The sequence below is a fragment of the Ornithodoros turicata genome, chromosome 2, assembly GCF_037126465.1.
Source record: "Ornithodoros turicata isolate Travis chromosome 2, ASM3712646v1, whole genome shotgun sequence".
In the NCBI taxonomy this organism is placed as follows: domain Eukaryota; kingdom Metazoa; phylum Arthropoda; class Arachnida; order Ixodida; family Argasidae; genus Ornithodoros; species Ornithodoros turicata.
The window spans coordinates 19617201-19638599 of NC_088202.1; the positions used below are offsets into that span (position 1 = coordinate 19617201).

General features: G+C 45.9%; 2 protein-coding genes across 2 annotated transcripts in view; both read left to right on the plus strand.

Moving 5' to 3' along the window:
• Positions 1 to 21399, plus strand: part of LOC135383188 (uncharacterized) — a 79632-nt gene that overhangs the window by 45377 nt on the left and 12856 nt on the right. The gene's annotated exons all lie outside the window — the stretch shown is intronic.
• On the plus strand, positions 19534 to 21183 carry LOC135386405 (uncharacterized). Its single transcript, XM_064616320.1, has 3 exons — positions 19534 to 19785; positions 20390 to 20597; positions 20783 to 21183. The coding sequence occupies exons 1-3, from the start codon at positions 19534 to 19536 to the stop codon at positions 21181 to 21183; spliced, it is 861 nt and encodes a 286-aa protein (XP_064472390.1).

Consider the following 21399-nt stretch of genomic DNA (forward strand, 5'->3'; position numbering starts at 1 on the left):
GGCAGGACCGTAGTCGCTCGACATAGGAAGTTATGTCGACTGGAATGGTCGGGGCAGAAGGTGGGAAGAAGGCGCCGGGAATATGAAGCATGGTCCCGTAGACAAGTTCAACAGGGGTACATTGGAGGTCCTGCTTGACGGTTGTTCGTAGCGACAGCAGTATGAGAGGCAGAGCTTCTGTCCAAGGGCATGTGGTAGTGGCTTTGAGGGAAGTCTTAAGGCTTCGGTGGAGGCGCTCTACCATTCCGTTAGCTTGGGGGTGGTATGCCATGGTACGCGTCTTGTGTCCGCCCAGCAGGGCGGAGAGCTCGGCAAAAAGACGGGACTCGAACTGCCTGCCTCGATCCGTTGTAATTGTAGCGGGCGCGCCGAATCGGGCGACCCATGTCCGCACGAAGGCAGCTGCTACCGTAGTAGCGGAGATGTCAACAATAGGCGTGGCCTCCGGCCATCGAGAGAACCTGTCGATCATCGTGAGGACATAGCGGAATCCGTTTGATGGAGGCAGAGGGACGACGAGGTCAAGATGTATGTGCGCGAAATGGATGTCTGGTTCAAGGAATCGACCGGGGTTCGAAGTCGTGTGCCGGGTACCTTTGGACTTCTGGCAAGCATGACAGGAGCGAACCCAGCGCTTGACGTCGCAGCGCATACCAGGCCAGATGTAACAGGAAGAAATTAGCTGTTGCATGGCCCGGATACCGGGGTGCGCCACAGAATGGAGGTGATCAAACACCGAGCGGCGTACTGCAGGGGGTAGGAATGGTCGAGGAGTGCCACGGGAAACGTCGCAGCAGATTGGGGTACGAGCTTCGGGGAAGGTTACGTCCTCAAGAATCAAGCTTGTCGCCGCCGCCGACCGCAGCGACTTCAGTTCTTCGTCTTGGGCTTGAAGTTCGGCTAGCTGGTCAAGTGCAGGCGGCGCGGACGCGAGGGCGGAGAGGTCTCTGTCAACGCGGCTGAGGGCGTCGGCGACGGGGTTGAGGGGGCCGGAGTTGTGGCGGATGTCTGAGGTGAACTCTGCGATAAAGGCAAGATGTCGTTGCTCACGACCGCAGTAGTTGGCTCCGGAAGAACGGAATGCGTAGACATGCAGTTTGTGGTCCGTAAAAATTGAAAAAGCACGGCCTTCGAGGAAATGTCTGAAGTGCTTGACGCTAAGGTAAATTGCGAGTAGCTCCCGACCAGTGTTGTACCCGTTACCGAAATATGGTATCGCGATACCGATATTCGTTACTTGAGTAAAAAGTATCGAAATACCGATACCGATACTTCTTTTTTAAAGTAACGAATACCGCTACCGTTACTAAAAAAAAGTAACGCGATACTTTGCCCGATACTTTTGTTTGAAACACGAAGATGATGCAACATAGAAATACTGTATCGCTTACGTAAACAGTTTTGCAGTAAAAAGACAGCAGACTTTTATCAATAGCTCGTTCTGGAACTCGTCTTCTGCCATCCTTTCAGGCCGTGGTCTCTCCGGCAGTTGGCAGAGACCAGTATGACAATTACGTTAGTGTCAGGCCCACACACCCTGGAGTCCAATTACCAAGGAATTCTATCCGAAGTTAACAATACCACAGTATATGTGAGCGTGACTCAGTGCGACACGGCAGCTAAGCAGTGGAATCCAGAGCGTACTGTCAATGACTTGACCTCTGTTCGTTGACCTCAACTCTTTTGTTCTGGTTATTTTCTTCAGTTTCTAAGAAAAGCAGTGAACATGTGTTTGGTATAGTAATTCTATAATTCCGGTTACGGAGCACTTGGACATGTCCACAGGCTTCTTGTCGAGGGCTAGGCGAACCATTGACAATGAACAAGAGTGAGAAATGTCGTCGGTGAAGAAAGGGTGGGGCACTAAAAAGTATCGGTATCGGTAACGATACGGAGATCGCGTTACCATAAATTTGTAACGGAAATACTCTTCCGATACCAATTTTAAAAAGTATCGCGATACGCACTCCGATACCGAAAAAGTATCGATTACAGTAACGGCGTTACTTGTAACGGCGATATGTACAACACTGCTCCCGACTGAAGGTACTATAGCGCGTTTCCGGTGGACGCAACTTGCGGGAGAAGAATCCCAGGGGCTGCCATGATACAGAATCGCCTGATGTCCTCTGCTGGAGGACCGCGCCTACAGCTGTGGAGAAAGCGTCCACCATGAGGGCGGTTGGTGCACCATGTACCGGGTGCACCAGCATGGTGGCGTTAGCAAGATCTTCCTTGATGTTGGCGAATGCGGCAGAAGTGCCAGCAGCCCAGGACAGAGACGAGGTGGCGGAGCGCTTGATGGACAGCAACGATTCGAGTGGTCTTAATATATCCGCGCAGTGCGGGATGAAGGGGCGGTAGAAGTTTGTTATCCCCAAAAATGTCCGTAGCTGTTGCAAGTTGGCGGGTTGCGGAAAATCTATGATCGCTCGGATTTTGGATGGCAGAGGAGAAATGCCAGCCGAGGAAATGTTATGGCCCAGGAAGTCCAATTCGGGAACGCCGAACTCGCTCTTGTTAACGTTGATTATTATGCCGAAATCAGTGAGGCGGGAAAATAGCTGGCGCAGGTCGGCGTCGTGCTGTTCGGGTGTCGGACTGGCCACCAGAATGTCGTCGATGTAGGCATGGACATTCGGCAGGCCACGGATGACACGATCGATCCGTTGGAACGATTGGGCAGCATTACGAAGGCCAAATGGCATCCGTGGAAATCCGAAGAGCCCGAAAGGGGTCGTTATGGCCGTTTTTGGGATATCTGCCTCGGCAACGGGGATCTGATGGTATGCCCGTATGAGGTCCAGCTTCGAGAATATAGTAGCGCCATGTAAGGATGCTGTGAAGTCATGGACATGGGGGATGGGGTACTGGTCGGGGATGGTAACGCGAATTAAGGCTCTGTAGTCCCCGCAGGGGCGCCAGTCGCCGGTCTTCTTAGGCACCATGTGCAGCGCCGACGCCCAGCTGCTGGAGGATGGGCGGATGATTCCCATTTCTAGCATGTGGTCGAACTCCGCGCGTGCAATGGCCATCTTCTCCGGCGGAAGACGGCGGGGACGAGTGAAGACCGGGGGACCTGTGGTCTCGATATGATGAACCACGCTGTGCTTCACGGGCCGGGTCCAGTCAGGAGGGCGAGTTAGCTGCGGGAAGTCCCTCAAGATGGCGAGGAAGGGGTTGCTTGAGTCCTGGTAGAAGGCAATTCGAAGCGATTGCAAGGACGAACGTATACCTGACACAGTGAGGCTGGTGGAGGAGTCCATGAGTTTGCGACGGCGCATATCGACGAGGAGATGGTGGTGGGTAAGGAAATCGGCTCCGATAATGGGTTGGGTTACGTCAGCCACGAGAAAAATCCACCGAAAGATGCGGCCGAGATGAGGCCGAGGTTTAGGGTGAGCGACCGCTGGGCATAGACCGGGATTCGGGAACCGTTCACTGCAGTAAGGGAATACAAGGATTGTTGTCGACGGTCTGTACGGCTTGCGGGGATTACGCTGACTTCCGCCCCAGTGTCAATGAGGTAGCGTCGGGCAGAAGCTTGCTCGCGGACGTAGAAGAGGCGACTGGGGGAAGAGCCTGGGCCATTGGTCCCCATCAATGGTCCGCCAGCTGGTTTCCCTGTTGTTGCCATGAGCAAGGTAGGAAACAGTGGTGTGCGTCAGCACCGAAGCGGCGGTGGTACCAGCACATTGCAAGACTGCGGTCTCGGTTGGTGGAAGGCGACCGTCTTGTCCTGCGGCCACTTCGGTCGCGACTTTGCCGTCGGAGATGGGTGTCTGGTCTTGACGCGTGGGAAGCGGCTATGACAGCGGCCAGGGAGCGGAACTCGCGACAAAGGTCGTCAATGGTGGACTGCGGGGGCTGGTGCGGTTGAGGTCGGACAGGTTCCAAAGGGGGCAATGCAGGGAACACAGCAGCTACAACTGGATTGGCCACCGCCATAACCGCGTCAGCAAGAGTGGCCAGCTGGTCGGGAGTCATGTCAGCCGCTGTGGCCAGGACCATTTGTACATTCTGCAGGAGACGCTGAAGAAAGAGCTCACGCAGAAGGGCATCGTCCACGGAAGCTGATTGATCGCCGAGCAGCTGTCGCATGCGCCGCAGTAATTGAGAGGGCCTGCGATCACCGAGCTCTTCTGTCGAGAGAAGCTGTTGCAGGCGTAGGCGGCTTGATAATGTTGTTCGCTGGAGAAGAGCCTTCTTTAGCTGGTCATACGGCGTAGAAGGGGAAGGAATTGCCAGTATGTCGTAAACTTCATTCGCAGCAGAGGGAGTAAGGGCAGAAATGACATGGTAAAACTTGGTCTGTTGTGCGGTTATGCCAGCCAAGTTGAATTGCGCCTCAGCTTGGAGAAACCACACAGCTGGGTTGCGGTCGAAATACGGGGGCAGCTTCACGGCGACGGCAGCCATGAAGACATCGGGGATGGAGCAGAGCTGCGGGTCCCCGAGAGGCATGGCGGAGCACGGGCCAAGGTTCTAGAATGTTCGGTCACCGAACGTTCGGGTCACCAGTTGTTGGAACTCAAGGAGAGACAAAGAGAACCGGCTGGTTTGACGGCGAGAGCCCAACTGATCTATTCTCCGCGGCTACGCGGGCGCGAGATGATGAACGAGGATGATGATAGCACCGCTGGGGCTGCTACAAGGTGTATGTACATCGCAAGCAGCTTGTTAGACAGCCGCTGGGTTGTAGACGAAAACCCCGTCGCCAGTGTTACATTGTCAAGGCATACCACATAAAAACGTTTATTTTCGAGAGCCGCGCTCTTTAAGTACAGCTTGACACCATAGCGCCACAGGTGTGACAGATAAGTTTGCTCAACTTATCTAGATCGGAGCACCGACAGCTCCCGCTGTAACAGTTGCAAAGGTCATTGTTGAGTTGGGACAGGTTGAAGTGGCTCCACTTGGAGTGCTGCCTGTTCGAACAGAGTTTAGCTGGTACCAGCCCAAGTGGTATGTAACCAGTGCCCCTTCGCATGATCGCTGTTCCCAACATAGGCACATCCAATGCAATGCTGCAACACAAAAGTGCATAGCTATTATTTGTAGTCAAACATTGCACATTCCAATGTACATCCAGAATAACAATAACGTAATTAAATGATAGCAGTTGAGGAACTACACAGATACATGGAATACAATATTTCATGTTTTGTTGGTCCTTTGCTTGACTGTCATGTGGGCATCTTGAATAGTCCAACATAGTATTTGAGATGTTGTTAATAGCACACAATGGATCGATATTTTATTTTGAGCCCCAGCAGCTTAAAGCGACCGAAAAGTGAAAAATAACCCCCATATTTTTGCCCACTGTCGTGCACAACATCGTTGTTTGATAAGATACAGAAAGCATTACTTCTCAATTCGGAATATTTTTCACGTATAAATATTTTGAAGATTGCCGGAACATGGACGGTGCTGCCAGCGAACGGCGAAAAAGAGCAACTTGGGTTTCAGGTCCAGGGCTCCCAGGGATTGGTCAACCCTTACCACGTGAGAGTTAATTTTGTAGAGAACAAAGTTGACGCACATTATCTTATAGCTAAACGCCATTTTAAAAATGACGCTCACTTCCATAGCTTTTACGTTAATAAAGCATTCAGCTACTTCGCCGGTACGAGCTACGATCCGCCGCGCCATCTGCAAGGCCGTCTGTGTGACTCAAATTCCTCGCTCCTCTTATGAGAGCTTGGAGACTCGCCTGTGACACTTTTTATGGATGTCTGCCCTGTTGTAAAAGGGATTAGGCGAACCTGAACCTGAACCTGAACCTTATCGCGTTTATTGTTTACGTCGTGAGTGGTCGTGTTGGTCGCGCGAAGAGAAGTGAATGACATGTTCGTGGTTGCTGTGTCAATTATTCGAGAGACCTACATATGCCTGGTGTAGTTTTGGTGTTCGGGGATGCAAAAATCATGTTCGTTCACCATCGGTGGCGGGCGTTTTCTACCACAAGATTCAACAGGAGAGTGCGCGAAAACGAATGTGGTTCGAAACACTCGATTATTAGATGTAGCAGTCGTGTCGTGTGTGCTGAGCTCATTTTGCTGCCGATGACTACGAAGATGCCGTAAAAGGCGAATTGCGAAGACGTCCGAGGCACACTGATGCTCAATCCCCAGTGATTTTGCTTCACCGAGGTGACGAGTTCAACACAACGTCTTAGGTATGTACAGGCGTCACACATGTATAGATTATAATATAGCGACGACGTATTCCATTTAACTTATGTTATCCCACTTGTCCCGTACTCAACATTGTCAACATCAACAAATTTAATTTTAGGGGCCTTCCAGTGTTGAAGTGGCGCAAGACTGCTTCGTGTGTGTGTGATCCAGGCACTCAAGTTGACATGACAGAAATAGCTGAGAGCAGGTATGCAAAGTCCACAGATGGAAGCACGAGATTTGTTACGTGTTGCAGACTTTGTGACATTTTTTTGAGTCTTTGGACAGGTGCAGAACATTAGTATGACGTCAACAAGAGGAGAAGAAACCGATGAGAACTACTAGCTTGTTTGAAGGGTACAAGAATACTTCTTGTTGAGATGTAGTTATGACTTTATCACTAAGGACCGCTAATTAATTTTGTAGGGATGCATCTTCTACACTTGAATGCCCAGTGAAAAAGCAAACGTTCATTGTCTTTGAAGCCCCACTACTGGAATTGTTCAATGTGTGTCAGAGCTGCAGCGAGCGATGCAAGGTTACCACATCATATTGGTCCTAAATTTGCAGAGTTCCCCAACTAGGACGCAACTGTCATTTCTCTTTATTGCTCTTCCGATCCTACCTTCTCAAAGATTAATGTGGTTCACCATACACTGCATGGGCACTGCCTTTCTCTATACTCATGCTTTCGGTTTCTTGTTCTGTTGAATAAACTTCATTGAGTTTGCAGCCATCACGCTGTCTACTGTGTTTGCCCCTCATCTATATTGATGTGCTGTAACTGTATAGCCCATCAACATGCCAACAACCTACCAAACAACCTTGCCTAGTCCGACTTTTGGATGGAAACTACACGATGTGGTAACATCCACATATATAAAGTTTTAGTCGACGGAAGATTTGCTGTTTTTGTACAACCTTCATTGTACATTTATTTTGTCTCACTTAGCATGCCTGAAGAAATGTTCTGATCTTCATCAAGATGACAGGTCATTGTTTGATCTGCAGCATTATTGTTCCTGTAATCTTTTCACCAACAGAGAATACAAAAGTGAACAAATGGTAAAATATAACTAGCTTGTTAAATTCAAAAGGGAAAGACGAAACTGTTTATACTTCTCTTGTTTATTTTGTTGCAGGTTTTACAACTCTATCAAGTATGTCAAAACATCAGAGGGCAGGAAGTCCTACTCTGTTTCCTAAACCCCTGGACAATAAAAAAGAGAGATATAGTTTGAGTTGTAACAAAATGTTGCTTCTGCTCTTATATTTCAATTAAATGTTACGATGCATTTGTAGTGTACACTAAAGCCAGTTTCAATTTGCAGGGCTGTCAACAGATAACTTATGCAATAAGTTATTTAGCCATTTTGGAGTACTATGCACACCAATGGTGCATGGTTAACTTTGAACCCAGATCAAGGGTTAATAATACTTGAAGTCAGCCCTCAAGTCCTTCTTTACAAATGTTAGTTGGTGACGTGATAATGAATCAGTTACAAGTACTCCGTTTAGCAAAACAGTTAATTAAGTGTTAAATCCCAATCTTGGTTCAATTATTAGTTGACATTAGGAAACGTGGTCACTAAGAAGTATCCTAAAAGGTTATGAAAACAGTTCAGCTGAATGACACTGATGAAAATTATCTTGCTTACTCCTCACATATACAATTGAGACATGAGTATAACCTACAAATACATCTATGCCCACAGGTTACTTAACCCTCCAGGAAAAAACTAGTAATTATAATATACTGTGACAGCAAAGCAAAAGCAATGAGAAAAACTTGCAGCAAACAAGAAATGAAAATATGCTGACAACATTTCTACAGGTCAGCGCACTGATGGGTAAGCATCCCTAATAGCATGCATGACGCAGATCGAGATCCAGTGGAGTACTTTCTATTGTATTTTCTCGGAGCACCCCATATCCTTGTGAATGGCCGACAGGTGGTATAACGGAATTTCCTGCAGAAATAATGCCGTTTTCCGTCCAGTTTGCCGTTCAAGTAGCGCGTAAAAACCACACGGCGCTGAAGTGTATATTGCCATGCTCTTCGGTTTCTCGGATGTATGTAAAAGACACTTGCAATACTTCGGTGTCAAGGCACAGTGTTTCGAAATATTCGTTAGTTCTGATGCAATCGTCTGTCTGCTTTTCACACGCATTCTCTACCTCTCGGCAGCAAAAACCGTAGTATCCGTCCGTAGTATCCGTCGGTTTGCATTTCACACATGTACACCTGCACAACGAAAAAACAGCGCTTGTTTCGGCTTACACAAGTGCTTCTCCATGATACATGGAAATTTCACAAAGCAGTCCATGTTCACGGCACGGTGAGCTACTGCTGAGGACGAATGTGACTCCGATTAATCTCTGGACGAGGAATCTTCTGCTGCGAAGAACACACTTTCCAGCACGCTAACGCACAAACAACAGTTCTGTGTGAGCGACAGTTCTCGAATGCGGAATTCCAGCGCACTCATGTTCAAGAGGCTCGACATTCTCGACTTAGAAGGTGGTCACAAATGCACTGCCATTTTCGTTTTCGCCGGATTAGCGCCCGGAAGTGCGCGTATTACATGCGTCCTCGACAGATGGCGCGGGGTCATGCAATTGTTGACAGACTGCTCGGTTTCCTACTAGGTCCCTGGACATGCAATTATGGAAAATTCGATTACAGAAAAACTACAGCGATTTCAGGGGAGTTCTTTGATATTTGAACTTTTGAAGGATCAAGCTTTTCGCTGAACATAAAGTTTCGATGGGTTTATATTCACTTTTCGGTCCCTTTAAGGCTTCTGGAAAGCTGAAAAGACACAACTAAATATGCATGTGATTACAACGTGTAATTGTAGTGTGTGCCTGGGCTGTCACTCAGTTTGAGCAGTCGTGGAGCAAGTCAAGCAATGAAAGCACGCGAATCTCTCACTATTTCCGTTGTGCAGTAGCTGTCCATTTCAACTAAGAGATTCGCCGGCTTTCGGTGGAACTGGGTGCTACTCTGGCGCGGTACGCTGGTCCGAGAACACCCGTGTTGTGAAGGATCTAAAACACGAGAATGAACATGTGCCGTTGTGAAAAAGTTGCTGGTAACGTTCGCGGACGTTACTCGTAAAACGGCATCCATTTGCAGGTACCACGAATGTGAGGCGGAACACAGAGGTTCTAGTGGAGGTAATATTTCTAAATTATACATAAGAAAAAGCACTTCAGCATAGTGCTCAAGATGAAGCGGTCTCCACAGTTGTGGGCGAGCTGCAATCCTATATGACACCCGCCCAGCCGTACAGAAGTCGCTGGCGCTCATTGTACTCTCGCATTGTCATAACTTGCAGACAAATCTTTTAGATTATACGAACAACGTCTATGTCACACATCACGCTAAGGGCATAAGGAGAAAAAAATCTCAGTTCAGGAGTGCTGCTACGCAAGCGGTCGTTACACATGCACAGTAAACGCATCATTCATTGCGCGAGCAGGAACGCAAAAAAGTACAAATATAACAATGACAAATTAGCTTTCGTTAATACTAACAGTAGTATAGATACATGCCGTAGGAAAAGCGGCATCGCTGGTAGGGGCGTTTACTGACAGCTGGGCCAACTTGACTCGCCAATTTTTTTGGTGGGTGGCGCGCGCGGGTGGAGGGCTGCCCGCGCTTACCGTCGTGCATTTTTCCGCCTGTGCCGACTTCGTTCGCAATTTTTTTTCTGATACATCAGCTGTGTGGTGGGCAGTTTACATGCAAGTATGCACATATATGCCGGCAACTCCGCAAAGCGATGCCATCATTGCACCTGAGCCGACTTCGTTCGCGATTTTTCTGCCTGGGCCGACCCCAATGGCAATTTTTTTCCTACACAGCAGCTGTGCGGTGGGCGCTTTACATGCAAAGGACAGTCATACATAAAAGTACACGTGGAAATTTATATTTATTAATACCAATATATAATAATATTAATACCAAATATTTATTAATACCAATCTGTGAAGCTGAAAATCCCGCCGAAAAGACCTGAAACAGAAGAAGCACATTACAACACAATTCACGTAATAAAGAATATACTTATTACAGGTATGGCGCAGTAGCATTAAAGAGGCATCACACAGAAAGAATCAAATACAGTATTTTTTATTCATGGTAATCATACACACAAGTTTTCAATGAATCAGAGTTAAAATGGAATTTGATGATGGAACGTGATGGAAATCCATTAAAATGGAATCGGAGAAAAATGGAACTTAGTTCTGGAAACCTGTTTTATTGTATCTGTTCTCCTGGTATATATACTTGTGTCGCACTTAGTTGTGTAACCTGAAGAAGTGCAGTCTCTTGCACGAAAGTTCTTGTTCAAATAAATCTTAGTTGCTCCTAACCGTTTTTCATGTTACGTGTGTGATTCCCTCTTCGCGGGCTCCTTGACAGTGTTTCTCTTTTTTTCCCTTTTCGACGTATTAAAATGGAATAGTTAATTTAATCAAAGAAGATAATGTTAATCTATACGATTGCAATAAAAATTACAAGTTTTATTATAAAAAGTCTAATATTCCTATACGTGAGCACCAGCATTGCAATAATGGATTTTTAATTTCAATTACTAGTTCTGATAGATGTAATTTCAAGCACAATAGGGAGGCTAAGTTGAATATGCATTATTTCAACATGACACAAATTTAATTTATCAGCTACTTATTAAGTGAATAGCATAGACGTAAGCAAATAATTCTAATCAACACAAGACAATTAATAGCTAGCACTATATGAGAAACAAAAGAGACGCATCCTCAAACACGCAAACAACAGTTACATGTAGGGAAATAATAGCGAAACAGTGCTCTATCAAAACGAGAAATGGACGTGACTTTTAATCAAAGAAGATATTCTTAATCAATATGATAACAATCAAAATTTCAAGTTTTATTATAAAAAGTTTGAGACGCGACCACTGTCATTGCAATTCCAGCAAACCAGGTACATCCAGCAAATGTCCATAAGATATCCTGCCCGGGACATTTGGATATCTAGTGGAGTTTGCCACAGATCCGTTTTACATCCATGCGATATCCCAGCGACTAGCATTTCTGCCATGTTTGTAGGTCCACTGAAAGTCCCTGCGACGTCTGTCACGGATATTTGGATATATAAGGGAGATTACGAATATGGTACATATTTTGCTTTTAAAAATTTAGTGCATCACATATTTGGTGTTCGTAGAGTGCGTGGAGAACACTGCAACTCTGTGCCTGCAAATAAAATTTGTGTGTTTTAACCCATTTTATACTATTGTTCCCATTTGGGGAACAAAACATTACCTTAGCCTAACAGGATTCATCACAGTACAGCAACACTGTGGGACCTGCCAACATAAGTGCCGAACCCTGCCCGCCTTACTTGGACCACTTGGGAAAACCCGCAGTAACCTCTATTTGCGAGCTGGATGGAACATATACTGAAATACAAATCGTTACACTCACGTTCGTTAGGGGTAGCGTGGCGCAAACCATTTGTAATGGTGATGAGGGTGTATCTTCGCATCCTGTGTTTCTGCATCAACTCACGGTATACCCAACAACATTTCTGACATCCCTTCCTATCAACTAAAGTGTTTTTAATTCAGGTTACCATCTCTATAAGGACAAACAAATCTTTCCTGGATCTCCCATAGATATCCCTAGGATATGCAGGCTGCCTGTCATGGGACATTCAAACATCCAGAGCGCGATATCCTTCCAATGTACAGGGACATCTGTTGTTTACTGGAGTAAGCCCAACACGCATTGAAATTGTGCGATATCCCATAGATATCCTACGGATGTCAAGATATTCAGGACGTTCGCGACCTTGTAGGGATGTTCTAGGGATATTAATGGTTTGCTGGGATAGTGGGTTGGCAATTCAATTACAGTTCTGATACATGTAATTGTGCACAACAGAGACCATGAAAGACCACATGAACACAGAGGGACGACACGAGCACAAGAGGAAATAAAATCTATAACAAAGTACACTACATTTAGGTGAAGAAGACAATCTTAATTAATGCGATTACAATCAAAACTGTGTTGTTATAAAAAGTCTGAGACGTGATCGCTACTATTGAGACACTAATAATTTCATCATTATCATGTTTTGTTATTAAGCGCTGTAAGGAATTTCGAGTACAACACAGAACCTAAGTTGCATCTCCATCAAGTGTTGTAAAGGCACCGTTAGCATTGACAGGCTTAAGCCGGCATTCATCGACAATGAGCACATGCCAGTTTCCCTTGTCATGGACCCTTCGCCGCCATTTTCATCCACCACAAAGCGTCAACATCACGTTACTTGGTCGGACAGCCTTTCGCTGGCACTGGAGGAGGAGCCTGTGGCGCCGCTGCCCGACCAACGCGATGCACCAGGCAAGCGCGGTCGTGCGCTTGCGCACAAAGCTTCGTGCGCAACTTCATGCCTGCATACTAAATCAATTGTTGCTGGAAGCTGAGCGCTTTGGTTCTTCCTTTTGAATCTAGCAGATTTTAACATGTGCAAAGGAACTTGGGAATATGTTCAGATTCGAAACTAACATACAAGTTAACCCACAAACTTCGACGTTCCATAACTATAACCGACAGACTCAACAGATTAAACCGCCAGGGACTTGCTGAGACGCTTCCACGCACACGCAAAACAAAAGCTAGTAAAAAAAAGTAAGAGCTTCAGTATGACGTTACAACAGCACCTGTACCACGAAGGAATTGAAATCCTGGAAGTCCCGGAAAAATTGGAACAAACATTTGAAATCACGCGAACTATTTTCAACGCGGACGAGGTGGCTGTAGTGGCTGTCAGTACGAAAAGCGTGTGCACCGTCTTCCAGATTCAAAAGGAGAGGGTCAACTGGTGCTGAAGTCACGTGGCGCTGGTCGAAAGAGAGGAGGAGAGGGTAAACCAGAGAGGCATGGAGTAATAGAGGAGGCCTGGTGTCATCTTTTTTCCTTCTGTTCCCTCGAAGCGTCGAAGTTAGGAAGCTCTTCGGTAGGAGGAAATTTCGATGGTTGTGGGCGACATCCTTAACGTTTGTAATTTTACCTGGAGTGAAGCTATACTATTATATAATTGATGGTATGGAGGATCTTTATATGCTACTACTGACCGAAAGCTGTGCATGCGCTCGAGTAACATGCAGCACATATTTGTGTGTTTTGCCTTCTTCATGCTACCTTCTTCTTGAAATACGTGGATGATTTCTGGAGCTATGTGGTCTCCCTAGTCGGCACCAGCAGCTCCATTTCTTTTGAGCTTCTGCGTAATTGCGAAGACGTGACTTGGACGTGCGACGCTCTGACATGAGCGTCACGGTTTCCTTCGGTCCCTTATATATGCTTTGCGCTCACTGTTTATATTAGAAAAATGGGAGAGCACAAAAGCGGCTGACAAGCTAGTTATGATGGAACGAATACCCGAGAGACCAGTTAGTCTGCGCCCTCTCCCTTTTGTCGTAGCTGGCTATGTTGTCTTTCGCTCCAAATGGTCTCTTTCATCTCCACTTCTGTTACAGATACTTCGCTTTGTGTGAAAACATGGTCTTTTGCTTACGCTTATGCAATGCTACCCGAACCACTTGCTTTCTAGGTAACGTTTCTTCTACAACTATTACGCGTCGCATTTACGAGCTCCATTATGGAACTGGTTTATCTGAGACCCCAAGCACGGGATGGGGTGAGGGAGGGGGAGAGAGAGGATTGCCAAATATCGAGCTCATACAATGCTCTGGTAGAGCTTGTCTGCTGACTCCATCACCTGTGGGGTCAGCGCAGCTGCTAGGAGACAGAAATAACCATACAGAGTAGAACAATTTCAAGGTTAATTCCAAATAAGAAATAGTAACCACATACAAAAGTATCCGAAAGTTCTTCTTATACCCTGGAACAATCCAGCATCCCAACCCTCTGCGGCAGGCGCCCTGCTACGATTCCTGACCCTGACAGAACAATGCTGGAGGCTTTGACCGCGTCTTGACGTTGACTGCCACTCTTTGGCTGTGACCACTCCAGTGTCCCAGCTACACATGTATTTCAGTGTGTATTGCCTGCAGCCAGGGTCGGCGAGAGAATTTACGGGCCCCGGGGGTGAGTCTTGCCTGGGCCTCCTCCTCACGATACCGTCGTGATAACACAGTTGAAGCATTTCTTCTTTGTATGATTACGACAGGCCTTGGATCCTGCGGGGCCCTGAAGTGGCACGGGTCACGGGGCACGATCCGCGGCTGCCCTACCCTCTCTTCCGGCCCTTCCTTCAGCCTGAGCTAACGAATGATGAGTACGCATCAAGCAGATGAAGAGTACAGATATTTTTAGAATAAGATCGTACACAAGGGTTCTGGACCCACAAACGAATGAGGGGTCGTCACTGCGCATGCCCAGAACCGCGGCAATGCTTTGCACAATGCTCAGTGAGTACACCTCATTTCCTTGGAGGCAAAAAGCGCTTGCAGGTCCTCGTAGCTCTCACCAACCTGGAAACCTTTCCACGTATTTTACCTCTACATATCCCCTCCCATCCCCTCTACATGTGAAAAGAAAAATCTCAACATTGAGAATGTTTAAGTAGGGTCTACAGTTCAAAATGAGCTGCTATACGACGCGAAAAGATTTTTAGCTTCGAACGTCTCAGGGGTGTCTCGTGGACCATTTTTTGTACATGTATAAGGAAGATCTAAAACTGTAGAGGTCGAGTAGACTTCCAAATTAAAATGTCTACTGAACGTATAACCCGATAGAGGTGTAGCAGACATCTCGTTGCAGACATTGACTAAACATTTAACCCCGTAAAAGGCTAATACATGTCTACTTTTAGACCTAGCCCTAAAGTAACAACTTATCCCTGGGTTAGGCGTCTATTATCCCACCATGTGCTACACAGTAAAAGTGCAGAGAATTGTCTGCGCTTGTACTGACGCACTGTTTCAGAAACAAGAGACAGCTAGGCAAGCGCAGATACCTTTTTAGTTCTGTTTGAGTTTTGTGGAAGCTTACACTTGTTAAGTCACACCGGCTGCGTCACAGTCTCCTGCTCATCAGCGTTGCTTTCGGTAAAGCATCTTAAGCCATTGAAAAGTCACACCTTGTGTTGTGTTAATAAACACAACACAAGCTTCAAAGTGCATACTTTAAAAGCGATAAAAACCCCCGTGCCGGGGAACAAGTCAACAGACGACACAACACACAGGCACAGACTGACGAACAAGGATTTATTATCAAACTTGGTTTATATCCTCTAACCTAACCAACAACGCCCTCTTCAGCAAGTTCCCAGTACACCCCCAGCATGCCTAGTGACTTTATCTTTATCAAAAGTATAAGACTTATCTTGCGTCCCTCCTGTTTGAATCTTCCAAAAACTTCTCGACTGGAGCAGTTATCAGCACTGAAGGCACACTCACGCACCTGGACCCCGCATTTTTTATACTTAAAGCTTCACGATATAATAAAGCACCGCCCTTATTACTCTTATATAAAATTTTTGTCTCATGGAATTTTGCAACACAACCGTGGCACCTTTTTAAATGCTCAACCAAGTTTCCATACCCCCTGCTAACCGAATAACGATGTTCCTTTAACCTAATATTAATGCACCGGGATGTTTGCCCAATATATTCACGCCCGCAACTAAACGGTATGCAATAAACAACCCCAACTATACAGTCCACAAACTGATTTTCATGACTTATAGAGCACAGAGGTAACTGCTCCTGATTTACCTTCCTAATCAGTGATCTTAAGCCGGGTTTTTTACGAAAGACTACTTCAACATTGTACTTGCTAGCTACTTTTTTTTATCTTGTGAGAGGCTTTATGGGTATATGTAATTACCCCAAAGTTCCTTCTTTCAGGGCTTTCGGTTTTTTTGCCACTACTTATTTCTCTGATGATTCTGTTTAGGATATCCCTAATGATGTTCTCAGGATATCCTGCTTCTTCTAACCTCTGAATTTGCTCTATACAACCAGCTTTCAGCAAGTGGATGCAGCACCTGCTCAGAGCGTTATTAATGACGCATCTAGCTACACCGTTTTTTACGGTCTTTGAAATACAGGACCCATACGGGGTTAAAGGCTTTTTACATCTTTGTTTGTATTGCCAACAAACACCTGTAGCATGCGCAAAGATAGCAAGGTCAAGAAATTGCAACCTCCCCTGTTCCTGTGTCTCCAGGGTAAACTTCAAACCTTCCCCACTTTTTTCAAAAATTTCCTTGACCTCAACCTCCCTGACTTCATTTGGGGCACATAAGAGAAAATCATCCACATATCTCATGATAGTTAACATGCCTAATTCTCTGCAGCTACCCATAACCTTCCTATCAATTTTTGCCATAACCAAGTCGCTAATAATGGGCGCAATACTTGAGCCTATACAAACTCCTGTCCTCTGTCTGTAAACCTTTCCGTCTACCTCCACCAAGGTTGATTCTAAGTACATACTAAGTAACTGTAAGAACTGTTGTACAGAGCAACCAGAGGAATTTTGGAATTTTACACCTCCGAACAATTCAATAGCCTCTTCAACGACTTCAAACATTATCTTTTTAGGCAGACTATAATACAAATCAACAACATCTAAAGAAAAGAATTTAACTTCTTGATTCTCTATAGTTTTTAAAAAATCCACAACTTCACAGGCATTTTTTACCCGGAAAGGATCATCAACAGTCAAAAGTTTAAGGTTATCCTGTAAAAATCTGCTAACTACACCCTGCCAGGTATTCTTTTCACAAATTATAGTACGAAAGGGAAAGCCCTTTTTGTGTAATTTTACGGTATGAAAAGCCTCAAGATACTGGCTTTGTGCTTTTTTTATCAAACCAGCCACTTTGTCTAAATTATTATCTATGAACCATTGTCTGGCTTTTGTATTTAGGTTCCTACTAGGTCTGCCCTTAACACTCACGAAATCCTTGGCAATGGCTTCCATCTGCTTATTTTTGTACTCTTCAACCCCCAAAATAACAAAGGAACTAACTTTGTCGACTTCCAAAAGGACGCAGTTGTTCTTCCTTAAATCCTTAACCACATTGGTAGTGGATTTGTCAATTTTCTTTTTCTTCTTCATCTTATCTTCACACCCAGAGACAGCTACTATAGCTTCATCAATGAAATGGCTCCTATCATCTTCTTTCACATTCTTACTAACCTGGTGGACCATATCAATTAAAGTGTCCTTCGATGTTATGGAAGAGGGGGTGTACTTGGGTCCTTTTGCCAGGAGCTCCAGTCGAGAAGTTTTTGGAAGATTCAAACAGGAGGGACGCAAGATAAGTCTTATACTTTTGATAAAGATAAAGTCACTAGGCATGCTGGGGGTGTACTGGGAACTTGCTGAAGAGGGCGTTGTTGGTTAGGTTAGAGGATATAAACCAAGTTTGATAATAAATCCTTGTTCGTCAGTCTGTGCCTGTGTGTTGTGTCGTCTGTTGACTTGTTCCCCGGCACGGGGGTTTTTATCGCTTTTAAAGTATGCTGTACCGAACAGCCCAATTTTTAACCATTTTCTTCAAAGTGCCTAAGAACATGAAAGATAGAAGTATAGCACTCATCGAAAAACCCAGACAGCGACAGGAAACACGTACTCAACAATAACCAACGTCACCACTCCAACAAAGCCCCCCAGAGGACGAAGCTTATTCCTTTCAGCCATGGAGTACAGCGGTTCGAATTTACCAGCTCGCATGGCGTTGTGGTTAGGACGGCCTTCCACACCGAGATCGGGACGTGATGCAGATCCAAATCCGGTACCATCTGTGCTGTGTGAGTTTTCTTTTTTTTTTCTGGCTTCACGCTGGGCTTTCCGGTAGACTTTCCAGACGAATTTAGGCACAGTTGCCTATGTCTGTATGCTCCTGATAGCCACAATTCATTCGGAGCGTCAAACAGAATTAACAAATAGCTTCTGAGCTTCTTCCATATTTTGCGTACCGCTAAACGTTCCGTTCTCTGATACGTTTCTGGTTTCCACCAGAACGGCAATACAAATCATTTCTTGAATCGGTTGCTAGGGAACCGGAAGGAAGACTGAGAAGACTAGACAGTTTGAATATTTGCTGGTTGCTGTTAAAAACAGTAACAGACGCTAATGCTTCTCATTGTAGGCGTGAACTTGGTCACGCTGGTGCGGATAGAGGAAATTCCAAGCTGAAGACACTGAAGGCTAAATTGTGGATATTACTCAGTCATAGCAAAAACATATAATAGGCACACGATGATTAGCCCTACCGCAAAGGAAAATATCAAATGTTTCCTAGATATTAAATAGAGAGGGCTCTCTGTGTGTGGTAGGGCAATAGAGAGTTTTAGTGGATCGTACGCTGTGGTTTTGCGTACACTACGACAGTACGGTATGCTCTGTGCTACGGACGGAGCAGAAATACGTTATAGTAAACCGTACTCCCATCCGCAAGGTACTTTCGACGCAAGAGTCACCAAGCGGTCGGCTGCAACTGAGCCGCACGACAAACACAACTCAAATATAACTACAACTGACGAAACGCCATTAAACGAGAAATATGAATTTATTTTTATGGTGTTTGATGCTATTCTGTGCACTTAGTAAGCGTTACTTTGCGATCACGACCTACTCTATACTAGAGACCTGGACAGCTGGCGCTCCCCTATGGGAGAGACGGGTCATGGGTTAGTTACGTTACTTACCGCTGCAAGCGCCACATAGCATTATTGGGGAGAGGGAATCACCCTTGCCACCGTCTTTAGTCTGCTAGGGATACACAGGCTGTTGCTAAGCACGCGCTATTCTCTCTCGTATGCTGCTTCGTCGTTGTTAACATAGCCTACCATACATCGCCGCGGTTTCGACAAGTCACGTGGTAACAAATAGTGCGAGCTAGCGCCAAATCCCATAGCCAAGCGGCGATTGCCAGAACTACTACCCCGGTGCTGGGAGCATTGCGGACGTCCAGGTCTCTAGTATAGTAGTAGGTCGTGTTTGCGATCTTCACGAGTGAGCCGCTGAAGCCCAAGAAGTAGTCGACGCTAGCCGGCTCTTTGTCCCTGTTGCAGTGCGCATGTGCAGGGCGCAATGTGGCGTGTACCGCGTTGGCTGCGTCTCGCCGTCCAAGGAGCTTGTGTTGTGGTTGTGTTTGTTTTGAATGAGCCTGCTTACTGACCCGTTGTACCTCTCTTCTCTCAGCTGGCGAGAAATAGAGGACTTGTATTGCATTGTAAGTAGTAGTGATCTACCGCGTTGTACCTCTGAGCGTGGTCGTTTGAACATAGAATCTCTCCACGGACAAGTGTTCCGTACGTACTTTCGGTTTGAGAAGGAACATCTTGGACTGCTCGTGTCTGCACTTCGGATGCCGACAACAATCACCTCCGACCAGGGTGTGGTGGTGGCCGGAACAGATGCGCTACTGATGAGTTTACGGCGCCTGGCGTATCCAAACAGGTTATGTGACCTAGAAACAATCTTCGGACACCACACATCGACACTTTCAAGTGTACTCAAGCATGTGTTCGCCCATATAGACGGAACGTTTGGACACCTGTTAGACAACCTAAACAACCACACCTGGCTCACGTTGGACACCCTTGAGTTGTTTGCTGAGGTATGTATCGTATACACATACCTATGATAAGCAATGCCTGAGTTTGGGCAGCACACCAGTGTACCACACATGTATCCAGCACATCGCATGTATACAGACCCCCAATCCCCCCAATGGTTTGACAGCATCCCCATTTTTTGTCCTGTGTCTCACTGTTACATATAACTACACAGTCTTCTTTTTTTGCCCCCCCCCCCAAGCTTGCGGTTGTGAATAAACTACTGGCACACACAACACACAAAGTACGACAATGACGACAGCTAACCACTGACTTTGTGTACAAACAGATCAGAACAATGCAAGCGAGCTGGTGAGCATTTGATGAAGGCAACATTTCCTTGAGTTTAAGGTACAAAGAATACAGAAAGGCAGACACTATACAAACGGGGCTCAGTGTCTCGCTTCTGTAGTGTCTGTCTTTCTGTATTCTTTGTACCTCGAACTCAAGGAAATGTTGCCTTCATGGACAGACTGTGTTGTCTGTGTGTTATCCAAACTCAGGTATTCTTAATCGTCAATCTTGTCCAGTCTCCACCAGTTAAGCTGTGTGTATGCTATTCTATATATTATGGTGTCCTCGTTGTACACTCTTCCCGAATTTCAGGCTGTGCACGCTAAAGGGGCCCCATTGAGAAACTGTTGGGGTTTTGTGGATGGGACGGCGCGTGCCATCTGCCGACCCTCCCTTAACCAGAAGGTGTATTACTCCGGCCACAAGCGTCTTCATGCCATAAAGTTCCAGGCTGTGGCTGCTGCAAATGGCATAACATGCGAACTTGATGGCCCTTACCAGGGGCACAGGCACGATGCAGGTACGAAAAAAATTATTCGAATACGACACAAAAACATTGTCTTATTGTGTCATTTAGTTCTCCTGCTTACCGCACAACAATTTATCTGCTATTTACGGTGACAAGAATGCTATTCATGCAATTCAGTACTTCAATGGAGTTTTTATACAGTTTGAGTAAATTGTTTGTGCTTTAATGGCTTTCAGGAATTCTGCGAGAATCCCATCTGTACGAGAACCTTCAAGAACTGGTGCAAGGTCATGAATTTGTCATCTACGGGGACCCTGCTTATCCACTGTGTCCCCTGCTAATGACTCCATATGCTGGATCCCATCTGAAGGACTATGAAATGGAGTTCAACAAAAAGATGAGCACTGTGAGGCAAGCAGTCGAATGGGGATTTGGGAAAACAGTACGGGAGTTTGCGTTTGTGGACTTCAAAAAAAATCAGAAGCTTATGCTCCAGAATGTAGGTCAGCTTTACAGAGTTGCGACAATATTTGCTAATTGTCACACTTGCCTCTATGGTAGTCAGGTAACAGACTTTTTTAATCTTGAGGTGCCTGCGCTTGAAGGCTACCTGCGTCCCCTTCCCACCACTGCTTAGTGAATACCGAAAAGACGAGTGAAAGCGACCTCGATTTCATTTCATTGTACCATGATAGAGAATCAGGCCTCTAGAGGCAAGATGAGAAAGAGGGGGAATTCAGTCATCTTGTATCAGTAACTGGTGAGGTGAAAAGTATTAGTTTTTCTGTAACATATATGCTGCCACTACCAAGATGTAGTGACTCTGGACACTTTAAAGGGGTTGTAACAAGCC